The 24168-nt window shown below is 53.4% G+C and overlaps 1 protein-coding gene across 1 annotated transcript; it reads left to right on the top strand.

Moving 5' to 3' along the window:
- Window positions 1–624: 624 nt before the first annotated feature.
- On the top strand, window positions 625–21791 carry FLOT2 (flotillin 2). Its single transcript, XM_032707396.1, is given in 12 exon segments — window positions 625–673; window positions 8838–8863; window positions 8865–8920; window positions 13058–13148; window positions 17442–17565; window positions 17970–18088; window positions 18520–18633; window positions 18726–18845; window positions 19260–19480; window positions 19572–19755; window positions 19932–20081; window positions 20259–21791. Coding segments are annotated over 12 exon segments (1293 nt in total). The 3' UTR covers window positions 20298–21791.
- The last annotated feature ends 2377 nt before the right edge of the window (window positions 21792–24168 follow it).

The raw sequence follows: 24168 nt of genomic DNA, 5'->3' as shown, positions 1-24168 counted from the left end.
CAGGCCCTGCTCCGCCTGAGCGTGTGTGTGACACAGAATGAGTGTGCAAAGGGATGTGTGTGCACTGCAGTGTGTGCATGGGCGTGTAAGGCAGGGGTGCTGCATGCACACACAGGCAGAGCAGCACACACATCCCACCTTGTACATTTGTGTACACACTGCAGCACGCACAGACCTCCCTCCCTTGCACACGCTGCAGCACACCCCCCTGAACCCTCGCATACCCGTGCAGTGTCACCCTCCCTTGCGCACACACCTCTTGCAGTCACATACCCTTCTCCCCTTGCACACCCACACAACGACTCTCTCACACCTCCTTGAACAGCCATGAAGTCAAACTCCCTTCTAACCCTAAGCCTATCGCAACCTATTGCGGTCTGTCACTCACACACACCCCCTGCACACCCATGCAGTGCCACCCACCCTTGCACACCCCAACATGGCGGCGCCCACAGGCCTCCCCCGGCAGGAGGCGCCGACCTTCCCAACATGGCGGCAGGTCCCGGTCCCGCCCCCAGGGGTGCGGCAGCGACCTCCCCAAGATGGCGGCGCCCGCGGGCCGCGCCCCCGCCGAGCGAGGCGCGGGGGGTTATGGGGGCGGGCGGTGGCGGCGGCGGGGGCGTCATGGGGAATTGCTACACGGTGGGGCCCAACGAGGCGCTGGTGGTGTCAGGTACGGCCCCGGATGAGCGGCGGGAGAGGGGCTGAGGGGTCCCTGTCGGAGTGGGGGGAAGCACTGAGGTAGTTGGGTGTCTTGGCTGTGAGGGGGCTGTCAGGGGTTCGAGGGGTCCCTGTCATGAAGGGACCATGAGGGAGTTGCGGGGGGTCTCTGTAATGGGGTCTACTGGGAGCGAGGGATTGGGGGGTCTTGGCTGTGAGGAGCTCTTAGTGCTTTGAGGAGGGGGACGGGGACCCTGAGGGAGTTGGGAATAAACAGGGAGGGGGGAGATGCTGTAGTGGAACTGCGGGGCATCTCTGTAATAGGATGTGATAGACGGGGCTCCTGATGGGAACTGGGGGGTCTTGGCTGTGACGGGACTGTCAGGAGTTCGAGGGATCCCTGTCGTGAGGGGATCCTGAGGGAATTGTGGGGGTATCTATAATAGAATTGGGGAGCATCTCTGTAATGGGGTCTGCTAGGAGGGTCCCTGGTGAGAACTGGGAGGTCCTGACTGTGAGGGAAGTCTCAGGGGTTTGAGGGGTCCCTATCATGGGATCTGGTGCTGAGGGGGGAGCTGACCTGAGGGTTTTTTTGGGCAAGGAGTCTGGGTGGTGCAATGGGGATCTGTCCTTGTCAGGGAGGGGCTCTGAGGCACTAGGGAGAATCCCTGCTGTGGGGGGACCCAGGAAGCTGGTGGGGTCTGCCTGGGGGGGTGTGTGGGGTCCTGGGGGGGTGTTTGGCAGTACCTGCTGGAGGATGCCCTGTGATTTGGGTGGGGGCATCCCCAGAGGGAGCACTGGGATGCTGTGGGGGGAAATCCTTCCTTGAGGGGACATTGAGTGGGGGTTCGTGTCATGATGGGACCTTACAGTGTTGTTCCAGGGCTGTCCTGTTGTGTGTGGGCACTGAGGTGCTGGGGGCATCCCTGTGAAGTGGGGACGGGGGGCAGCTCCTGCTGTGTGGACCCCTGGGCTCCAGGGTGGGGTCCCTACAGCACAGAGCAGTGGGCGAGGTCTGGTGCCAGCGACACCCCCGATGCTGCTGATTTTGGATGATGTCAGGCAGTGGCACCGGCAAAGCTCTGGGTCCCCTGCCAACAGCAAGTTGGCTTTGCTGGGGAAGGGGAGCTGGGTGTGAGCACCCCCCTGGGGCAGTGCACTGCAGGCTTGTCCATGGGCTGCCCATCTCATCCATCACGTCCTGCTGCTGCTTCCTTACCAGCACGTCACCTGGACTCTTGGTGGTGCTGACACTGGATGCAGGTGATGCCCATCAGGTGTGTGGAATGTTACCAGCAGCTGAGCTGGTGGCTGAGGTTGGGGTTAAATAAACCCCAAGTGAAATCCCCAGCGTCTGACTCAACCTGTAGCTGCTCCAACACTGCCAAAGCTCCCAACTGCACTTTCACATGGACCAGGCTGTGGCTGGACAGGACTTAATTAATTATTGTTAGGTTAATTAGTTATTCTTAGGTGATGTAAGGGCTGGGAGCTTCACTCTGTGACAGACTGGGGCCAACTGCAAGGTAGCAACCAGCTTAGATACAGATGTTGATCACTTCAGGTGTCCTCCATCATGTCACATCCCCTTTGTCAGTGCTGGCCCAGCTTTGGGGTGGTTGCTGTGATGTTCAGACCTAAACTTACCCATGTGAACATCAAGGATGTGCCTCAGTCATGACTCCACTGCGCCTGTGGAACTACATTGTTGTGTTTTTGAAGCCAAAGTCTCCAGTGGACTGTGGCTGGTCTGTTATCAGTTCATCTCTCTCAGATGACAGACCTGTTACGGGAATTTCTGAGGAGATGCCAGGAGCAGGCTGCAGTCCTGGAAACAAATATGTCTGCTGTGGGCATATTACAAACCACATCTGCCAGATTCCCGGAGCAGCAGTATTCCTTTTGGTTTCCTGGTCTCATGCACATCTCTACAGTTCCCAGTGGAATCTAGAGCTGATGTTGTGCTTCCCTCCAAAGAGACACCCATCAAAATTGGCACCGCTTGGTGAAATGCCACATTTGCGGGAAGATTGGGAAGCTGTGCTCCAGGTGTGCCCTCAAGTCTTAAAGCTCGGGTTTGCTTCTGTTCACTTGTGGAGTTTACAAGACACAGCTTGCAGGATGAGCCAGCAGGAATTTGTGGCATCTACTGGCAGTTCCAAGTATTGTGCATTCCCAAAGCCTGGAGCAGCGAGCCAAGGACACTCCTGGACGTACAGCCGTGTTCTGGGAAGGGTGCAGAGATCACCCCAGGCTCTGCCAGTCGGAATGGGGTTTGGAGCTGCCACCAGACGTGGTTTTCCTCTGCTCCTGCACAACTCAGTCTGCAGACACTTGCTGTCTCCTGAGGGCACCAGCTGGGAGCTTCAGGGGCACATGAGAGGTTGTGGGAGCTCTGCAGCTCTTGTGCAGAGCGACTGCCAGGGCATTAGTGGGAGGGTGTTGCTGCAAGCAGTTGTAGTTCCAGGAACTTGAGTCATGTTCCTCCAAGGAAAACAGAGAGGACCTTGAGGGCCAGCATTAATTTGTATGATGCTAAGTTGGATTTGAGGAGAGAGGAGAAGGGAAGAAGAAACCAATAATAATTACCGATAAACTAAAATAATATTAAATACATTTAAATTAATTTAAATCAAATATTACTAAAAACAGGCTTTTGCCTTGCAGTCTTGAATTGTCATACAGTTGTTATTTGGAAGTCTGCACTTTGTGGGAAGGCACCTCCAAATCATGAAGCCAGTTGAAAGTTTTCTTTATTATAAATTTAGCCTGTGCCCCTTGCCCTTAAGTCCTGGGCCTCCCCTGGCATGTGGGTGTTTTCTGGGGAGGGGTGTTCTTTCTTTTCACTTTCTTGTGAGATACTTGAGTTCCTCCAGTGTTCAAGGAGCAGCCAGCTGTGCCTTGGGAAAGTGGAGCTTCATAGCCTTATTTGGGAAGCTGCTTCCCGGGCAGGGCTCGGCTCTCTCCACTGGCACTCACGTCCTTCCCCTGTTGAGCAACATCCATCTCCTCCTAAGAAACTGCACTCAGCTAAGTGATCCACCGGTGAATTGTGGAGCCCAGGCTTTGTAAGGATGCCCCACAGAGCCCTGTGGAGGCAATGATGATCTTCTCAAATTTTGGCTCTGTCTCTGCTGGGTGATGTTTGGTGCAAGCTCTGAGGAGGCGTTGGCAGGTGCCTGGCGCATCACTGAGCCCGCTGCAAGCACAGCTGGAGCCAGTTGAGTTTTCAGGGAGATACACAAAGTACCTCTTCATCCTAATACCTAAATATTCCCACCAGCCAAATAGGCTGTGAAATGCTGGTTTTGGGTTACAGTCTAGTTGAATGCAGCTTTCATGGATCGATCTGCTGATTTTGAAATATAACGCTGTAATATTTCCACAGAGTTTCATAATAAGGAAATATAATTTCTAGTGGCCACGTTCATCTTGCAGTTACCAAACAGTGTTGCCCAAATCTCTGCAGTTGGGGCACTTTCCTTCTGGCTGTGGTGGGCTGCAGGATGGCACTGTGTGGGAGCAGTCCAGCAGCAGAGGAGCTCTGAGGGGAACACCTGGAGATACATGACAGGGAAAGGTTGGCCCAGCCCTCTGTGTTGCTGCGTGAGAAAAAGCTACTGCGTCAGCAAAAATTCAGGGTGTGAAAGAAGGAGAAAGATGAAGGGAATGCAAGCCAGCTAACCCAGCTGTATTTCCTAGGAGAACGCTGCAACACAACTGTACATAATTGCCATGTCCAGCTAATCTGTGTCCCCCTTGGGTGAGCAGAAGTCAGCCTGAGAAATACACTCCAATCTAGTTTCTCAAACTTTACTTTAGTGCACACCCTTTGGGGCTCCTTGGTGTCTGTCAAAGTAAAAAGAGAACTAGCAGTTAATTCTAGTTTTGTGTAGACATTTCCTGCTGCACCCCAGCAGTCAGGGGTAGTCAGCCTTTCCAGAACCACCCTAAACTCTCCCATCCTGGTGCTGCATCCCTCTTATCCCTGCAAGAACTGATTGTGATTTTGAGACTGGTATTTTCATGGTACTGCTCTAAGTTGAAATAAAGATTTTTAGAGGCTTTGAAATCCCTTCCTGCAAGAGACCTACAGTCCACAGTGCAAGGAGGAACTGGTTTCTCAGATACTATAAAATGAATATGAAACTGTCTGGAAAACCATTGCCAGGGAACTTGACAGTAGCTCACTGTTCAGCTGAAAGAATTTATCAAGTAAGTCCCTTGTTTTGGCTTGGATAATGGAATCGAGAATGTGCTTATTGAATTTGCAGAGAGTACTGAGCTGGGAATGGGTTTGAGAGCTTTGAAGAGCTGGATTAGAGTCAAAACAAACTCAGCAGATTGACCCAATGGGCTGAACGAAATCTGATGCAGTTCTGTAAGGAGAAATGCAGAGATTACACTGAGGTGAGAACAGTTGAGTGCATGAAAATGGAACGAGAAGGTCCAGGCTGTGTCCTGTGGAAAGATGAGGTGAGCAGCAAGAGCCACCTGAGCCCTAAAGCTGGTGCAGTTCCAGTTCTTCAGCCTCAAAAATAATAGGAGTTTGTGGGAAGGAGCAGGCAGCTTCAGCTGGGTCTCGTGTGAGGTTTTGCCCTGTCTGTGTTCATGCCTTCAGTTCAAACTGTCCTCCAGGGTTGAGGTCGAGGTGTTCTACCTCTTGCACCAGACAAGCTGTGTGCAGGAAACTTGTAGTGGCACTACAGATGGTTTTCTGCCAGGTTTAACTGAGCGCTCCTGCAGGTTTCAGTTTGTCATTTTGGCAAGCCAAAAATCTTTCCCCACAGCCGGTTTCTCACTCCTTGTGATGCTCAGTGGTTGCTGACAGAGTGCAGCATCACAACTGGTCTCAAGTCATGAGGTTACCAGTGCTCCAAAGGGCCCCTATGCAGCTCCTCTGTGATGTTTCATTCTCAGGAGGTAATTCTTCACCTTTTGCAGGTGGTGGAGCTCAAGGTTTCCTTGTCAGGTGCTTGTTAAATCTCCAGGGCTTGCAGATTACTCTTTGGAAAGCATGGTAGGAGAGGGAGGTGGACAATAGCCTCAGGCCTTTCCTTTTAGCTTCCAAGAGGAATTCTGGGTAGTATCTCTGTGGTATTGTTTTGTAGCTTCATTGTGGTTTGTGTTCTTTGAGTTTCTATTTACAAGATAAGTTGCTAAATGTGTTTTTAAACTCTAGCATTGATACTCATTTAGTCATTTTGATATAGATTACATCCAAAACAAGATAACCAGCATAATCTGCTTTCATCTGCTGCAGTGACCAGCAAAGGCTTTTATGGATTCAACTCAGAACCCTGCATCTTTCTAAATTAATTTTTGTTAACCTTGTGCCATTTCTGCATGTGAACAAAGCCTAATTTATATGCACAGCGTGGCCTAAGAGCCAGACAGTGACTTTAGTCTGGGCCCTGCTTTAGGACATGATTTTCTTTATGTATGCCTTTGCTTTCCTCTCTCTATGCATTATCTCTTTTGTCAGTAACTGTTTTCAATTATCAGTTTTTTCCTTGTCTGTCTGCACTCAGCAGCCTGTTTACCACGACCCAGTTTCGGAATGCTCACCACTTCCTGCCAGAGCGGTAACTCAGTGCCCAAGTTACCTGGGGAGAGCAAACAACACAGAGCTTGTTCAGATTGTCCCAACTTGGATGTTTGGAGCCCTGTGTCCCTGTGACAGTTGGGGCTCACGTTCTTCCTTGCCTGCCATCCATCGGGGCAGCAGCTTCCTGCATCTGCTGAGAGCTCCTTTTATCCACCAACTCCCAAGCGATTAATCTTATTTCATAAGAAAAAAAAAAAAAAAAAGCCCAAACAAACGGACAACATACTTTCTCCTGGCTCTGGGAATTCTTGCTTGAACATGGATCCCCTTTGGGAAGAGGCCAAGCTGGCTGGCAGCTCCCTGGCTATGAATCCTCCGTTTGTGGCCCCACAACACTGCCCCGGAAGAGCACGGTGGATGTTTGTGGAAGTGGCCAAGCGACTGTGAGACCCAGGCTGCTGGAACAGTGGGCATATTATAGCTGAAAAGGCAATTTCTCTGCCAAATCTTATTGTGCAAGAGGGTTTATTCTTTAGCCTTGCAAAGATTTCGCTTTGCTGGTTCCTTTTTCACTTGCTCTCTGAGAATTGAGAAAGAGGTGGCAGTGCTGCCATGGAAAATGAGCCCTCAGCTCCTTGCCTTACCAGAACAGAGCTCTGCTGCGCTCAGATGTCCAACGTGCATGAAAGCAACCAGCTGGCATCCTGCTCCTCATTAATGTGTTAGATTTCCCTGCTTTTTCTTATGCTTTGCACACTTTTTGACATGTAATCTAGCTCAGTAGACCGTGTTGTGTAGCACCAGGAAGCAAATGTGGAGCTCGCTTTGGGTGTGATGCTAAATAAGGTATTCCTTGCATTTCCTGCGGAAGAAAAAGAACATCTGTATGAAAAGACATGTTCCTGTAGCAATGGTGGGTTTAGGGTGCAGAGCTTTCTCAGATTATTAAGAAATTATTAACAGAGTTCGGTAAAGACCACACAGACCCTGTGAAATAAAATACCCTTCTGTGTGGAGCTGCTTTTCCTGACTGCCAGGAACACCTCCCTTCCTGTTCTTGGAAAACAAGGGCCTGGCTGAAAGGCTGAGCTAACTGGGCTGACGTCCTCCAAGAAATGTTAAAGGCCTTGTGGTTGCTGCAGGATATTGTATCATCAGCTACTGTAACACTTGCCTGGCTGAAATAGCCTTCCAGCTACAGGAAGAAGCCATCCAAAGGCTGGCTCAGAGGTGACGGGAGAGAATATTCCTCTAGGCTGGGAAGAACAGGAGAGCTGAAAAAGTCTGTAAATCGTTTTCCCATTTGTGTTTAATTCCTACTGAAAAAGAAGGATGAAGATTTGTAGATGGGGCTGATCTGCTGGTTTGTCAACCATCACATGGAAGCCAGTGAAGCAGACAGTATCTGGCCAGCATCTGGTAGCAGGCAGCATCTGGTAGCAGGCAGTAGCTGGCTGACAGCAGAAGATGGACAGACACTGGAGGATCAGTAGGAAGAGGAGGATGTGGAGGGCAGTCCCCTCTTGCCGGCGCACTGGCCTGGATGTGTGCTGCCTTTCCTTCTTCATTGTGACCTATTGCAGCAAACTTAGTAATGGTCACTTCTCTTGAAAGGTCTGCTGGCTTCCTGCTTCTCCCTTTCCCCTCCCACAACCCAAAGCTGCCACAGCCATGCTGTTTTCCATGTTCCTGCTCTTCCCCTGTGCTGGCTCTGTCTTGCCTGCCCAGATCCATCCCACAGGGCTGGATCTTCTGTTGCTCGTTGGTACAGTGCTCCTTCCTGGAGCCCTGGGGCACTGCTGTAGTAAGTGTGATTATGGATAGCTGAGGAGGGAGGGAATTCTGGCTTAATCCTCCCAACCTGCCTCCTAACTGGGGAGCTGCAGAGCTCCTCTCTTCCCCAGGCTGGTCACTGGCAGGGTGCCTCTCTTGAAAGACAGGCTAGGTGTCTTGCTCCTTAAATCAAAGGCATGGAAACCCAGACAGCATCTTCCAGGCTTCACTGGGATCATTCTTAATTGTTGTCAGAGGAGTTCTGGAGGCTAACCTGAACCCTGAGGCTACAGCCAGCTCTGAGATGGACCATCAAAGCATCAGCACAACTACTACTTGCACAAGCCAGAACTAGGAGGTATTTTGGTGGAGGTCAAGGGTTCTTCCCTACTCCGGTGCTGGGAGCTTCTCTGGGAATTTAAGGGTGGTTTGTCAGTGGTGTGGGGAGGGAAAGGAAATGGATTCTTATGTGGCTTTCCATAACAATTGACATCACAGTTGAAGATGCTGGAACATTTCCAACATTGATTCTGATTGCTAAAAGTGCTTAAACTGCTTAACAAAACTAAAATAAAATCCTGATTTGACATACAGTCAGTTTCTGTGTGTTACTGTTCTTCATACTGAATTATTACAAATACTGTTTTCCAGTTTTATAAGACAATTCCAAAAAAGGTTGCCTTGGGAAAACTGTCATGTGAAGCCCGGGGAGGTGAGGAGAGCATTGGGTTCCTAAGTGGGCAGACTTATTGTGAAGTTGTTCTGCTCATGACTCATTCTGGATGCAGTTTTCCCTGCACAAGAGCAATGTGCATGTGTGAATCCCAGTGTCTCTGTGCTCTCTGCTGTGCTGCAGGTGGCTGCTGTGGCTCTGATCAGAAGGCAGTATGTGTATGGAGGCTGGGCTTGGGCTTGGTGGTGCATTACTGACACTCAGAGGTAAGGAGACCCCTGTTATTTGTGGGTTTTTTTGGAGTAGGAATTAGGCAAAGCAATCCCAATGGGGCTGTCAGCAGTATCTTTAGGAACATGGGACTGGGTATGAAACCATGGATGAGCATCAGAGTTCTCTGCTGACTGTTTGCATGGGTACAGCTGTGTGTACTCAGTGCAAAAGACACAGAAAAAAGAAATCCCATGCTTTCAGCTGAAGTACTTTTCAAAATGGCCTCTCTGTCCACACCTCTCCTCAAACCCAGGGCAATCATGTTTGCTTGGGTTTTTTTTCCTTTTTAGTTGTGGTTTTTTGTTGAATTTTTTTTTTTTTTACATAAAACCCATCAAGCTGAGAGAGCCATAGCCTGACTGGTCAGTGTGTTTCTTCCTATGCTGGTGCAGTGAGTGCTGAAGAGGGAAAGAGCTTTGCTGACCTTCCCAGCTCCGAGGCTCTGGCAGAGGTGCTGGCAAGGGCACTGGGCTGGCTCATCCACGAGCTCACAAGAGGAGCCAAGTTCTGCCCAGTATGGCCCAACCCCTCACCCAGTAACAAACTGTTTGTGGCCTGCAGGTGCCCCCTCCTGCTCCTCAAGTCTCTCTTTCTAAAGATCTGCTGACTGCTCTCACCTTGGGAGCAGATTTGTTCCGATTTAAACCCTGGGACTGCCTTTCTCTCCCTTTTCTCAGTCATGGATTGTGCTGCTGCTGCTTCAGTCTGGTCTCTGAGCTAACATGCTGTGGGTAGTGCTCCTGTCCTGCTAATACAGCTCTTTGTCTCTAGGATCGTAGGAATGCTAACTCTCTCCCAACACATCCCTCATGCTCACCAATACAGGCTTCCTCCCATCTGTGTAAAAAAAATAACAGGGCAAAGGATAAAGATGTGACTTTCGGGGTTTTGCACTGAGTGATGGGCAGAGGTTGTAGTTAACCCTTCTGCTGGTCTTCCAACCTCTTTTCCCTGTTCATGTGTTGCCACCAGCAGACAATTGAGCATGTTGCTGCCCTCACTCTGCAGCTGGTACACTGCTCACCTGGGGGTCATGCACCTTCTCTTGCTCCAGGGGGTCTTGGCTGCTGCTGTGTTTAATCCAGACAAGCTTCATTCCCGAATTTTGTGAGACATCTTGCTGGGAGAGCTGTCAATTGAACAAATGGTTCCTGCTCCTACTCTTCTTATTGAGAAGTGCAGAGAATGATGCGGGACCTTGACCTGCTGAGTGCAGGAGGTAACAGATATATTTGGGAGGCTGATTTATTAAGTTAAGGATAGGCTGAATCCAGGGCCAAAACTGCTTGCCAGGAATGAGCTGTTATGTGGGAGAGATCTGGGCATTATTTAGCAAATGGGGCTCTTGACAGGTAGTCCAGCACCCAGACAAATCTTTTACCTTTAAAATCTATACCCCCGGTTCACACCACGGGATATGGGGCTTAATTCTCCCTTCAAAAACAGAGCCTTTCCCAAATGCCATAAGCTGTGCCCCAGATGGAGCCCACTGCATTAACATGAAGAGTGAGGCAGATTTTCTCCTCTGAAATTAGGACATTTTTTCTGGAACTGCCAGTGCTGCAAGCAAGAGAGACAGCAGCAATTGTGTTGCTGTCAGCGGCGGTCACGCCAGGTAGCACTAACCTGGGAACAAAAGGAACAGTTAGAGCTGGCAGGGTGCTGGGCACTTATCTGCTGCAACCTTGAGCACTGGGGAAAAAACAAGGAAAACAAAACGCTGTCCTTGTTTTAGGGATCAGAAATAAAAGCAGGGAGAGAGACAGCATGGTCTAATATGCCTCTGGGGGAGCCAAATGGTGTTAATTCAGCTTCCCAGGACAGCACTTGGAAGCAGATTGTCTCCTCAATGCCTTAGCCAGGGGTGGGTAGCCAGGTCTCTGCCACTTCATTTTTTCTGGCCTCTCTTAAATATTGACATAGAAGCATCTAAATTATTACGTAAAGGAATTTTCTGTGTGCAAAGATTACTTCAACAGAGAATTCCAGCTGACTCCAGGCTGGCTGTCCAGGTGGGATAGATGGTTCAGTTTTGTGTGCAGGGTGGAGATGAGACCCCAGCCTGCCTATCCTCATTAAAAGAGGCAAGTGGGATGGTGTAAACTCCCCACCAGAACTAGGGAAGCTGATCTACCCCATCATTATGGAGCCCTGGGAGTGGGCAGTGGGAGAAAGGCCAAACTGAGCAGGGAAAAGCTGAAACCTGAAAGTCTCGTCTGTCCTTTGCAACGAGTGTCTTACTCTCTGGTAACTGCTTTGTGTATTTGCTGTCCTACCCTTATTCCTCGCTGCTCAGAGTGTCTTTGGAGGTTATGACCATCCTCTGTCGCTGGCGAGAATGTTGAGACGTCGGAGGGGGTCCCACTGTACGTAACAGGGGTTGCACAGGTAATAATCCACCAGCTTCCTAACATCCTGTCTAACTGTTTGTCCCTCTGTTTTGAGCAGCAGCAGCAGCAGCAGCAGCAGATAACATAAACCTAATGGTTTTCTAACAGGACAGAAATCTCAATACCCTCCTCTCCTTCCCCTTCTCCAGCACTTGCCCTGAGGCACTCCACAGTTTATAGGTAATGCAGACAGGTGCATCCTTGGCAAATTCCAAATTCAGCATTGCTGTACCTAAGATTTGCTCCTGCTGTAACCCTTTCCTTGCGAGCACGGTTTCCATTGTGTGCTTGGTGGAGAGCAGAAGGGCATCTGCTTTTGTATGGAGGCACAGGCCAGGCCAGGTTGGATTCTGTGCAGGATTTGGGGAAGGCAGGTTTTGTGCCGTTTCAAAAGGAAACGTGTACACGTGTAGGAAAATTGCAGCTGTACCTGGCTCTGCAGTTTTGGCTAGGATTTCCACCAGCCCTTCTTCCTCCACATGGAGACAGTTCCATTTTGGATGTCGTCACGTTTGAAAGGACAGCACGGAAGACCTCGGATGAGCAGCAGCACACAGGACTGGCGTTGGCACTGTGGGCAGTTATGAGCCAGCAATGACCCAACATCCCTGCAAACTGCCAGCTAAGCAGCAGCACAGCTTGGAAATCAAATTCAAAGTGTAGATTAGGTTTTCAGAAGGCTGAAATCCTGCAGTATCTGATTAAAGCTCTGAATGCACATGGCAAAAAATGCCCGATGCACGTCTGGACCAGTGGGATCTGTTTATCAGCTCCCGGTTTGCGTGCCAGTTTAATTAGGACAGTGGCCAAGGCAGGCATGAACTTGCAGGGATAGGTTTCGGCACTTCCAGCCAATCTGGAGCGACTCAGCTTGCACGCAGCAGCCCAGGGCAGCCCCTTCATGGTTCAGATGTTTGACCTAATGTTCACGACACAAGCTCTCTGCCCTGTGGCTCCCTGTCCTGACTCCCACGCCTTTCCGGCTCGTTATGGCTGACACGGAGCTTCCTGAAACAGACCCTGCCATATCCAGGCATGTCTCTTGTTTTACAGATTGTGACCTGCAGACTGCTGGGTCTGACCAAGTACCTCATGCCCACCTTGGGTGACTGAGAAAGCTCTGGAGCTGCAGGATCTGTTCCTAGGTGCCTGATGCTCTAGAGGCCTGGCCTTAAAGAGCTGGAGACTCATTTCCATTTGCCTTTGGGTCACAGAACACTGGAAAAATAGAGAGAGAGATGAACCAGATCAGGGGGTAGGTCTGTGGTAATGCTAATCCAGGGCTACTTCTTGCAGCATCAGTGCCAGGTTCTGCCAAACACAGGGCTCCTGTGCAGCGAGTGGGCATCTCAGTTCCGTGCTGTGCTTTTAAACCAGTGACACCATCCTGCACTGCTGCGGCATTGGGCAGTGCAGCACAGCGAGCCTCTGACTGAGGGCCCTTTGGAATCCCAAAGCTGCCAGCTTCTGGCCCTTCACCTAGCCCAGCAGGAGGCAAAGGGTCACAGGATCATTTCCAGCCTTTGCTGATAAATTACCTTAAGCATTATGTGAAAATCTACTTCTTAGCCAAAGTGCCGTGTCTGTCTCCAATCACAGATATGCTCCCTCGGCTGCATTCTGTGCCTGTCTTGCATTACCTGTGAGGAGTGTGGCAGGTAGCCCGGGGCAGGAGATGCAAAGGGAAGAGGTGAGTGTGTGTAACCTGGAAACGTGCAAATATTTTACGTTTTTTGGCAGGATTTCCCTAGAGATAATGACGTTACAGCCCAGGTGTGAGGACGTAGAGACGGCGGAGGGGGTAGCTATAACTGTCACAGGTGTGGCACAGGTACAGTAACTCCAAAACATCATTTCAGGAATGCATGTCTCTAACTTACCTCTGGTTTTGCCCCTTAAGAGGTTGCTGTTGTCCAGGCAGAGAAGCCAACTGCTCTGAAACAAATCCTTGTGCAAAACCATGCTATCCTTGTTGGTTCAAACACACTCCAGCATGTCCCGTGTGGTGATGGGGGTTGTGACCTCTTCTTCTCTCCCTGTAATCATTTTTTTCTGGTATCTCATTTGTCCCTGTGGCAAATGAGGCGTGTGGGGGTGACTTGGTGTGTTTGTGGAACGCTGATGTGCCACGGTGCCCTTGGAGCCATGTGTGACCCCACAGGACTGAGCTGTTCCCTCCAGAGATGGCATCGAGCGTTATATTGCTTTGTATTATTATTGTTAGCACATGGACCTTGTAATTCTTCACGGTGAGTTAAAGCTTAAAAAAAATAACTTAGTCCCTCCAGGCACTGAGATTTGTGTGTGAAATTTCTGGCTTGAATTGAATTTTGATTCTCTCCAGCCTTCTTCAAATGCAGGCACCAGCTCTTGCTGCTTGTGACAGCACACTGAACCCTGCTCTTCTGGGAGTCTGAGGTCTGCTGCCCTGGTACAGTCTGTCCTTGTGCCCAAGTCATGCCCTGGGGAGGATGCTGGGAGGGAAATGTTAGCTTTTGAGGGAATTTGGCTCCATGAATAGGCAGCTGCATGGTTTGATTGAGAATTGCTCCTGACAGCTCATTCTGGGTGTATAAACCAAGAGTGGCTCTCAGTGCACGCAGGGCTGTGGTCACCGTGTGTCCGAGGCATGTCCAGGTGTGTTATCACAGGAGAGGTGGCTGCCACATTCCCTGTGGGGAGCTCTGGAGCTGAGGGTAGCTGCTGAGTGACACAGTGATGTGACCAAAATCCCTCGTGGCTCAGAAGGCTCCCCCAGGGAACACCACTATGGTGCTGCTGCAGCCCTTTTGAGACCGAGCGCTCGACAGATTTCCCCCAGTGCTCCCAGAGCAGCAGGTTCCTCCTGAGTTCATTGGTTTGCTCTGAGCTGATGCTGCAGGGGAGCTGTGTTTGTATGTATGTGAGGGTTTGAATTCAGCCAGGAGCAGTTTCTGGATTGTCACACGTGACAGAAGGGCTGGGCATGACTGTGACTCAACAGCAGATAATCCATCATCCTCCTGCTGTTGAGAAACAGGGATACATGCAGGAGCACCAGCATGGGAGCCAGAATCTTGGGCAAGTCCTGACACTGATGATGTGAGCCAGCATCCTTGGTTTCATCTTATCAGTACTGTATATCCACCTTTCAGTTGTTTTCCAGTTCTTTATATCCATTTAGCTGCTAAGGTGTCACATAATCCCAGTGATCTTTGCATGGTTGGCAAAATATGTGCACCCATGTCTCACTTCACACTTATTTCCCAAATCTGTAGGCTTTTCCTTCTGTTTCTGTGAAGGCAGCATTCCCTTTTATCCTAGTTTTGGGACATCCCTCCATTACCTGCCTAGGCTGGGTGGTGTGTAGTAGCAGAGAGCTGGATCACCGGGTGCCTTGATTCAAAAATGCAACTCTCAGTTCATCTCATTGATATTACTCTCTCTTCCCACTGTTCATTTTTTTCACTGTCAGTTAATTTTAAAGGTGAGAGGCAAGGAATTGCCTCACAGAAAGCAGGCTTGAGGCTGTTGGGGATGCACATGGCACAGGTTACCTTAATTTTGCAGAAGTACTTTTGAGGCAAACATTTTTTCTTTTAGAGCTTGAGCAAAAAAGGAAAACAAATTATTTCTAGAGAAAGAGTTTTAGAGTTTTTGCTGTAATTAGAAGTGGTTAATGTGCATATGGATGCTGTTCTTTTCTTGAAGAGGGATGTAATGAGTGCTCACCAGTAGCCTCCTTTCTGCATTGGCTGGGTGCTGGGATGTGCTGGGATGCTGCTGCCTTAGGCCAATGCTGGGCTCCACATCCTTCTGTGCCATTTTCCTGAGCCTCAGGCTAATTGGATTGTCTCGACTGGCCCCTCACTGCGAGTGCAGCTGGCTGGAGCTGGAGCGGGGTGCGGCGGTATCGATCCTCCACACCGGATTGTTGGATGGAGGCTCTGATTCCCTGCCAGCTGAATCCTCTCCCTCTGATGGGAATGACATTTGAAGAAGCGCCGAGTGTCGCAGTGCCCTGCCTGAAATCCTGCAAACACGCTGAGCGCAAATTGCTCAACCCCGGTTTCTTTTGTGCAGCCTTTGCTGTGGAGGTTGGTGTCCATATTCTGCACAGAGTCAAGCTCTGAGCTGTCCAGGGCTCAACAGTGTAAACTGACTGGCTTTATTCAGAGGCTAAACCATTCCTTGCTCCTAAGTACCCCAGGGGTCCTCCTAACAAACATCCCACTCCGTGCTCTGTCCTCCCCGCAGCTCCCGAGGGTGGGGATTGTTTAGAGAAGTGGAATTGCTGGCAGATGCACACCATAAATGTTGCTGCTGAGTCTAATTGGTTTTGATACATGCAAAAACCTTGTGGAGGGCTCACACTCCCAGGTGCAGCTCCACAGCAGCTCTCCCAACTCCCCCTTGTGTGGCAAGAGCACACTGCTGGGTGCAGGGATGAGAAACCGCTGAGGCTTGACCTCAAAAGGATCCCAGAGGTTTTGGGACAATGCAGAAGAGGATTGCTGTGCTTAGCTGTGATTCAGTCTGGCATTTTGACCGAGAGATCCCACCTGGGAAGCAGCATTAGGAAATAGGGTCAGCCCAGGTTGATGTTTCTTCATGTTGTGAGGGACAGGGTTGTGGCAGGTGAGTCTTGGCCAGCTCACCACATCTAATAAGGTCCACCTCCTGCCCCCCTAGAAGGTGATGGTCCATCCCAGTTGTCCTACTCTTTGGCAGTGTGGGGGCCAGGTGCTGCTGTTTGGCTCCAGAGGGATCATTTTGGGGGTGTGGGCTGTCAAACAAAGCTTTCTCAAGAAATAGTTGTGTTGCTTTTGCCAGCTGGAAGTGCTCTTCTAGGTGTCAGGATGAGGTCTGTAGGCTGTGAACCCCTCAAGAGTGTGCACTGGGACCCTCGGAGGGCCCCTGTGATGCACCTGAGGCTTTGGAAGTCTCTGAGCCAGGTCCAGCCTTGGGGCAGGACATGGGGTGCCACCATCCCCTTGTGGGACAGGAAGCACTGCCCAGCCCAGCTGTTTCCATGAGAGGGTGCTGTGGGACTTGGAGATCTGTGTGGCTGCAGTTGGCACTGCTCCCTTCTCTGGTGCTGTGGGACCTGGAGGTCTGTGTGGCTGCAGTGGTATTGCTCCCTTCTCTGTTGTTGCCAGGCACAGGGACACCTCTATGTCCAGGCTTTGCCTGAGCCCTCACACTGGACATGGCCACCAGGAGCTGTCACCTTAGTGGGTTGTAGCTACTTGTAGTTGTGTGCTGTAGAGGTCTGTGAGCACAGATCTCTGCTACCTAACACACCCCACAGGGGTTTGTAACCCACTTTGCCTTTAAAAAGCAGCCCCGTGACCAGCAGGACCCTGGCTTGTCTGGAATGGGGATGTTTTTACACCTGGCTCTGACAGTGGGAGGTGAAAGAGGTGGCTGTGTCCCATCTCTAGGGATCGCCACCAGACTGACCATATGGAGCAGAACAGCCAAGTCCTGGCCGTGACACACTGGGGACACCTCAAAGGACAGCCAGGAGCTCCTTGCCCCAGGCAGGACAAGCCTGTGTGCTGTGGCCATATTGTCTCATCTCTCCTTCCAGGGAACACTGAATGGAGCCCCTGTTTTAAGCTGCTCCTTGGGCACATCAGACTCTTTCTCGTTCTCTGCCTTTCCTGGCTCAGAAAAATTAATTCTAGTGAAGGAGGAGGAAGAGAAGGTAACGAAATGGGCTTTGGCCAGGAGTGGTAATAGCAAACCCTCTCCTGGCGCTGGTGTTGGTGCAGTGACTGAACTGGTAGTTCAGGGCTCTTGATAGGGTTTCCATCAGATGGGACAGGTAGAGCCAGGCTCTGTCCCCACTGCTATGGGACAGATGGCTGCAGGGAGCACCTCTCCACGCTGAGGTGCCGTCAGGGTGCCCTGGCTGCTGGTGTGTGCCTGCAGCAGGGCTGTCCCCCGCAGCAGCGAGCAGGGGCTCACTGGCTGGTCCAGTGGCCTGGCTCAGTGTGGTGGCAGCTCAGCGTGATCCCTTGAAGCATCAGTAGCACGGGGGCCTGGCAGCCTGGTGGTGGTACTGCTGCTTCTGCTGCTGCTGCTGTAGGGTGCCTGGACAGGCACCTTCAGTCCCTTTGGTTTTGTCTCCTGTCTGTAGGTGAAGATAATGACAGAGAAGGAGCTCCTGGCTGTGGCCTGTGAGCAGTTCTTGGGGAAGAACGTGCAGGATGTGAAGAACGTGGTCCTTCAGACGCTGGAGGGACACCTGCGCTCCATCCTAGGTGCGGAGGCACTCGTGCCCTGAAGGCAGCTCGAGTGGCTTTGTCCCTCAGCTGGCTGGCCCCAGCGGTATCGCTGCCACTGCAGCTGCCACACAGGACCTGCCTCTGCCGATTGCAGAGGTGGCATCTCCCCTCCAGCAGCTCCTGCTGCGCATTGTGATAAATGACTTTTCAGTGCCTGCAGTAAGAGATGTCTGAGTCCCTCGTGGGTTACAGGTAGCATGTGTGGGTGGTGGTTGCACTTGTGAGACTGAGATGTTGGTGCCACTGCAGGGGCAGGGGATTACGGCCTTGTGCCCAGGCCTCAAGAGATAAGGGACAACAAGGATGTTGCTGAGCTTAGACCCACGTCGTTGTGTGTTACCTGTTCCAAATAAAGTGCTTCACCTTCCTTCCCCCTGCAGGGACCCTGACAGTGGAGCAGATCTACCAGGACAGGGACCAGTTTGCCAAGCTGGTGCGGGAGGTGGCAGCCCCCGATGTGGGTCGCATGGGGATCGAGATCCTGAGTTTCACCATCAAGGTACACCCAGACATCGGGCGCTGCACTATGGGCAGAGCTGTAGGAGCAGCAGGGCAGAGCCTGGCTCCGGCTCCTCCGTCGCAGCCGGCTGGAAGGCTCCAGCTGACAGCCTGCCCCAGCCCTCCGGGAGTTTCCATGACAGCCGCCGCAGCATGTCCTGTATCCAGGCAGCTGGGCCAAGAGCACCGGGTTAGCTGCCTCTGTAAACAGGCTCGTGGAGAGAGCTGGCTGATAACCCAGCCTCCAGGGAGTCGAGGGAAGATGTCGGGAGAGCCTGCCTCTCCCTGGCCTCCCTGTTTGTGTGGATCAGCTGACATGGCACGTTCTGACCTCGGCCTGACCGCATGAGTGGCTGCCCAGAGCTTCAGCAGGGAGGGAGCAAGATGGAGTCGCTCGTTTGAAGTGGTTGTGACTTATTCTCTCCTCCCCAGGATGTCTATGATAAAGTGGATTACCTGAGCTCCCTGGGGAAGACTCAGATTGCAGCTGTCCAAAGGGATGCAGACATTGGAGTGGCAGAAGCCGAGCGAGATGCTGGCATTCGGGTGAGTCCGGAGATGTGCCAGCCTTCCCCGGAGCAGCCTGTTTAGCTCCAACTGCACACCCTGAAGCTCTGCTTTCTTTTCCCTCTCCGCAGGAGGCAGAGTGCAAGAAAGAAATGATGGATGTCAAGTTCATGGCAGATACCAAAATAGCAGATTCCAAACGGGCTTTTGAATTGCAGAAAGCTGCCTTCACTGAGGAGGTCAACATTAAGGTGAGAGTGTCCCACAGCCCACCGCTGGAGGGTTTGTGATGGTGTTGGTGGCTCTGGGGCTTGTCAGCTTCTTTCTTCTACATCTGTTAGGAGAGTTGGAAGTGGAGAACCCAGGACTGTGTGTCACTGTGTGAGCTCTTGCAGCAGATTCCTCTCCTGTTTGCAGAAATTTGGTGGGACTAGGAGGAGAGGAAGGGTTGGGGAGGGTCATCCAGGCTGAACCTGGAGCTGGTTGGGCTCAAGTGGTGTGGGAAAAGTGCACGGGGAAGGACAGCACCGAATATTGGGATGTCACCCCTGGGAAGAGGTTCAGTAGCAGGAGCCGTGTTTGGTTTTAGGTCCTGCCAAGGGTCCTTATGTCTGCGCACAGGAGCTCGTGGCCCAGACCCCTCTTCTCCTCTCCCCCCTGTGCAGACTGCAGAGGCCCAGCTGGCCTATGAGCTCCAGAGCGCCCGGGAGCAGCAGAAGATCCGTCAGGAGGAAATCGAAATCGAGGTGGTGCAGCGCAAGAAGCAGATCGATGTGGAGGAGAAGGAGGTGATCCGGATGGAGAAGGAGCTGATGGCCACCGTGAGGCAGCCGGCCGAGGCCGAGGCCTATCGCATCCAGCAGATCGCCGAGGGAGAGATGAGTGAGCCCGTGACCTGAGCTGGGAGCAGTGCTGCCCCAGCTCATGGGCTCTCTGCAGAGATCTGGGCTGCTACAGCACTGGATTTCCTTTTCCAGGGTGAAGCAAATCCTCCTTGCTCAGGCGGAGGCAGAAAAGATCCGCAAGATCGGAGAAGCAGAGGCTTTTGTGATTGAGGCCATGGGGATGGCGGAGGCTGAGGGGCTGAAGCTGAAAGCAGAAGCGCTCCAGCAGTATGGAGAAGCTGCCAGGCTGGCCCTAGTGCTGGATGCACTGCCTGAGGTGAGGAGGGAGCAGCTTTCCCCTGCCCTGGGCAAGCACTGGGGAGCTCCCAGGCTGGGCCGCGTCTCCTGCGGGCACAGCAAGGCCCTGTGTGATGTGTAGGGATCTTGCCCAGTGGGCTGCTGACCAGTTCCTTGACTCTCTGCTCATTCCACCCTCCTTCCCTGCTTCCCTAGATCGCTGCCAAAGTGTCTGCTCCCCTCTCCAAAGTGGATGAGATTGTTATTCTCAGCGGAGACAATAACAACACCATGTCCGAGGTGAACCGTCTGCTGGCTGAGATTCCCACCTCCGTGCGCGCCCTCACTGGTGTGGATCTCACAAAGGTGAGCTGGGCACCGGCAGCTGGCAATGCCAACAGCTCCTAGGGCACAGGACTTACCTGGAAGCTTTCAACCTCTCAGGGAGCCTCTCCTTCCCCAGCCCTGCCCACCGCAGAGTGCAGGCAGCTCCCTGCCTCCCTCTCCTCCAGCCCTAACAGCTTCTCTCTTCCCCTCCTGCAGCTTCCCCTGTTCCAGAAAGCCACCGTGGCCAAGGAATGAGGTTGGCCAACCCAAAGCTAGTGAAGATCACTCCCTGTTATGCACTCAGACATCAACTGCCTTCGACACGTGGGAATTCCTTTTATATCAAAGACAATCTGGTTTTCATTTGTAACTGGTGCCTTATTTTGTAGGGCCAGAAAGATGCATGTCCTGTCTGCTGCTCTTTTTATTCCAAGGGTGGGAGGGGATTTATTTTGTAATTAACTATGTATTGTCTCAGGCCAATCCCTCCCCAGATACGACTGGCAGCTTGTCTGGTGTTGCAGTCCCGGTGCCTTGCTGTTCTCTGCCCTCAGGTGAGCGCCCAGAGCTCGGGACAAAGGCTTGGTGGAATGTGGAGCTGTAGGAAGAGAACAGCCAGGACCCCCCTGCTCTCCTTCAGTGACCCTCCTGGGCACTGCCCCAGCCCTGTCTCCCACAGCTGTCCCTGTGGCTGGCTCTCCCTGTCCCAGTGTCTCACCCCCAGTGCCCCTGCAGTGCCAGCAGCCCTGCCCAGGCTGGGCTTCCCAGAGATGGCAGTCACCCCCCAGGAGAGTGACAATCCAGCACTGCCAGTGGTGCTGCCCACTCCCATGCTACTTCCCCTTGAGGAAGTTTCCTTGTGGGATCTGGAGCGGGGAAAGCTCTGAGGGGCAGAGGGAGCCCAGCTCAGCCGTGGTGAGATCCCACCACCGGGAATACCAAAAAGTAGTGCTGTGCCAAAGCCACCTGTCCCCTAAGAGGGCAGGGACACTGCAGCTGCTGTCCCTGGGTGCTGTGGTACATCCTGACCCCACAACCACTAAAACTGTGGGTCAGAGGTGGGGGGGACCAGCAGGACACTTGAGTGGGGACAGGCTCCTCCTGTACAGCTGCCTGGGGACCAGTGGCCCTGTGGCTGGGTGCTGACCAGGAGCTGCCCCAGCAGCCAGTGCAGGAACCCCTACCTCACTCCCTCCCCCTGCCTCTTATGGCCAGTGGCTTTGCTGCCTTGTGACAATGTGAAAGGGGTTGTCCCCTGTGTGTGTCCGTCCTCCCCGCAGTGCCACCAGGGCCCTGCGCTGGCCCGCGTCCCTTCCCTGCCTGTCTTGATGCCTGTGCTCAATGTGGCTGTTACAGCCAGACCCGTGTGTGAGGTCAGCCTGGCGCTGCTGGTGAGGTCAGCCTGCGCTGTGGTGGGGTTTAGGGGGTCCCTCCACTGGCTCCTGCACCCCCAGCTCGGTGCTGGTTGCCATAGAGTGGGGGAAGATCCCTCTCCACTGTCCCGGGGGACAGCCAGTCCCTTTGCCGGGAGTGACCCACTGCAGAGGGGTGGGTGCTGCGGGGCCCCCCATCCCCTCCCTGCGGCCGGGGCGGGGGGACCGGCGTTATCAGCCCCCGGCTGGTGCCGGCCCGCGGGCGGTGGGTGCAGATCTGGCGCTGGCCAGCAGGCGTGCCGGGCCGGGCCCTGTATCTGCATGTGCCTGCGCCTGCCGCCCGCTGCTGTGAGATAATAAACCCGTGTCACCTCCCGCCTGGGCTCCGTCTCGTGCCTCGCGCCCGTCTCTCCCACCCCAGCACCCCCAGGATTGGGCTGGCCGGGGGCTGCTGGTGTTCCTGGGCAGATGTTCCCGCTGGGATGGGGGAATAATGGTGTGTGGAGGTGAGGTCCTGGCTCACACTGCTCCTGCAAACCCGGGAACTGGTGACTTCCCCGCGGTCACTGTGCCCCCATGGGCTCCCTACCCCAGACCTTAGTGGGTGTAGAGCCTTGTCCTGCTCCCACAGGGACAAACATGCAGCCAGGAGCCACCAAGGGTGCTGGTGAGCTCCACTGCATGGCCCCTGTTATGCTGGGGGTGCTGACCACTGCAGGGGCACCCCAAAAGATTGGCACCCAGGGGTTGGAGCAGGGCTGACATGGATGGAAGGCTCTGTCTGTCCCAGCAGCCAGGTTGGTGGCAGCAGCTCATCTCCCCCTGTTCTGCCACAGGAACCCTGTCCCAGCCCCACACACCCTTCCCTGTGCTGGGGGCCAGCTGGGTGGCTCTGGGGGTACCTGTCCTGCTCGGGGTCACCCAGTGAGCAGGAGCAGTGACAGCCAGCATGAGGTCATCATGGGGGACTTTGCTGCAATGATCTCCCAGAGGTAAAGATGGTTTCTCATGCTTTCCAGACCCTCCACGTCCCCCCCAGACAAAGGGCAAGACAACAGGCCTTGTCCTATGTGTCCTGCAGGGTGGCCCTGCAGATAGGCTGGGTGGGGACAGCTTGGCAGCCCCCAACACGTCCTTATCTGGAGCCAGACATGCTGCCCTGGGCCAGCACGGCTGGTGGGAGGGCTGTGGCACACAGGGGTCTCCTGTGGCACCCAGGGGTCCCCTCACCATCTCTGCAAAACCAGCCTGGGGGGACACTTGGGGCCCCTCTCTCCTGAAGGGCGCCAGGCCACAGGGCAGGGGTACCCTCAAGTGCTGTGTGTGTGCAGAGTGGGCAGTGGGGCTGGTGGGCACTGGCTGGGATGGGGACAATCCCATGGGGCTGGCAGGGCTTGAGGGACTCAGGGACACTTTGCCTGTGTTACTGCCACAGTTTGGGGAGCGCTACGGGCTCCAGGACACCTCTGGGTCACCTCAGGGACCAAAACCAGGAGGGAACAATCCCTCGCAGCCCCCGAGTCCCCCACATCCTCATGTCTGGTGCCAGGGTGGCACCAAGGCTTGACCTTGTGCCACCTCCTACCAGGGTCTGGCCAGGCTGGGGTGATGCTGCCCTTGTTCCTGTCACCCAGAGGTGACAGCAGGTCTGGGGACACCTTGTGTGGCAGGGCAGGTCCCCGATAGCTGGACAGTGCTGCTTATCGGGACCCCCACGCAGACAGTCCCAGCGGGGGGTTATCACCTCCCCACAGCCGACTTCCAGGAATGCCGGCGTGTCCTGGCACAAACAACCCAGCACAATGGCACAACACCTGCTGCAGGATGTGGCCCTGTGGGGACAGACAGAGCTGGGGGACACAAATGACCAGGGTCATGCACAGGCAGGTGACACTCATGGTCAGGGGGTGCAGCCACTTGGGAACATGTGGCCAGGGGACAAGTATGACCAGGGTCCTGCGCAATGAGGGGACAGAGCCCTTGGGGACACGTGTGGTCAGGGGGGCATGTCCTTGGGGACACACAGCTGGGGGATACCTCTCTGCAGGGGACACATACCCCTGGGAGGAGGGTGCATTCACACAGGGGACATGAACTCCCAGGATACTTGTTCCTGCAGGGAGCACATCTTATTTGGGGACGTGTCCCTCAGGGGACACAGCACTTTGGAGGTCACCCACCCCAGGGGGACACAGGCTCCTCACCTGGCAATGCCTGTGCAGAGTGACCCCCTGAACCCACATGTCCCACCACCACCATCCCAGGCCCCATCCCCATGGATTGCCACCCTGCCCTGTCCAACACCACTGTCCAGCAAGTGGGAGCCAGTTTGCAATGGATAGCTCCCCATTTGGGTTCCCCACAGCTATGGGAAGGGATAATCCTGGTGACCACAGGGGTCAAGGCAGGAGGGTGGGGGATTTGTGGGGGCCACTCCCATATGCTGAATGCACAGGGGGTGACCCCCTGCAAGCCCCTCATTCCCAATCCCCCCCGTGGGCAATTGCAGGCTGGCAGGAGCTGCTTGGGACTGTACCCCCCCGGGCACGAAGGGGTTAAGGGCCCTGTCCAGCTGTGCAGTGCAGATGTGAGATATGCAGATGAGGCAGAGCAGGTTTTATAAGGCGGGTACAGACCCAGCACCCCACAAAACCCCAATGCCACCCCTATAGGTAGGTGCCACCACCTGGGGAGCTGCTCTCCTGCTCTGGAGTGATGGGATTTGGAATACCCCAGGAGGGGTTAGGGAATGT

Source organism: Chiroxiphia lanceolata, chromosome 20 (assembly GCF_009829145.1).
Source record: "Chiroxiphia lanceolata isolate bChiLan1 chromosome 20, bChiLan1.pri, whole genome shotgun sequence".
Taxonomy (NCBI): Eukaryota; Metazoa; Chordata; class Aves; order Passeriformes; family Pipridae; genus Chiroxiphia; species Chiroxiphia lanceolata.
The sequence above is the reverse complement of the archived record's forward strand: the minus strand, read 5'-3'. Positions and strand labels throughout refer to the sequence as shown.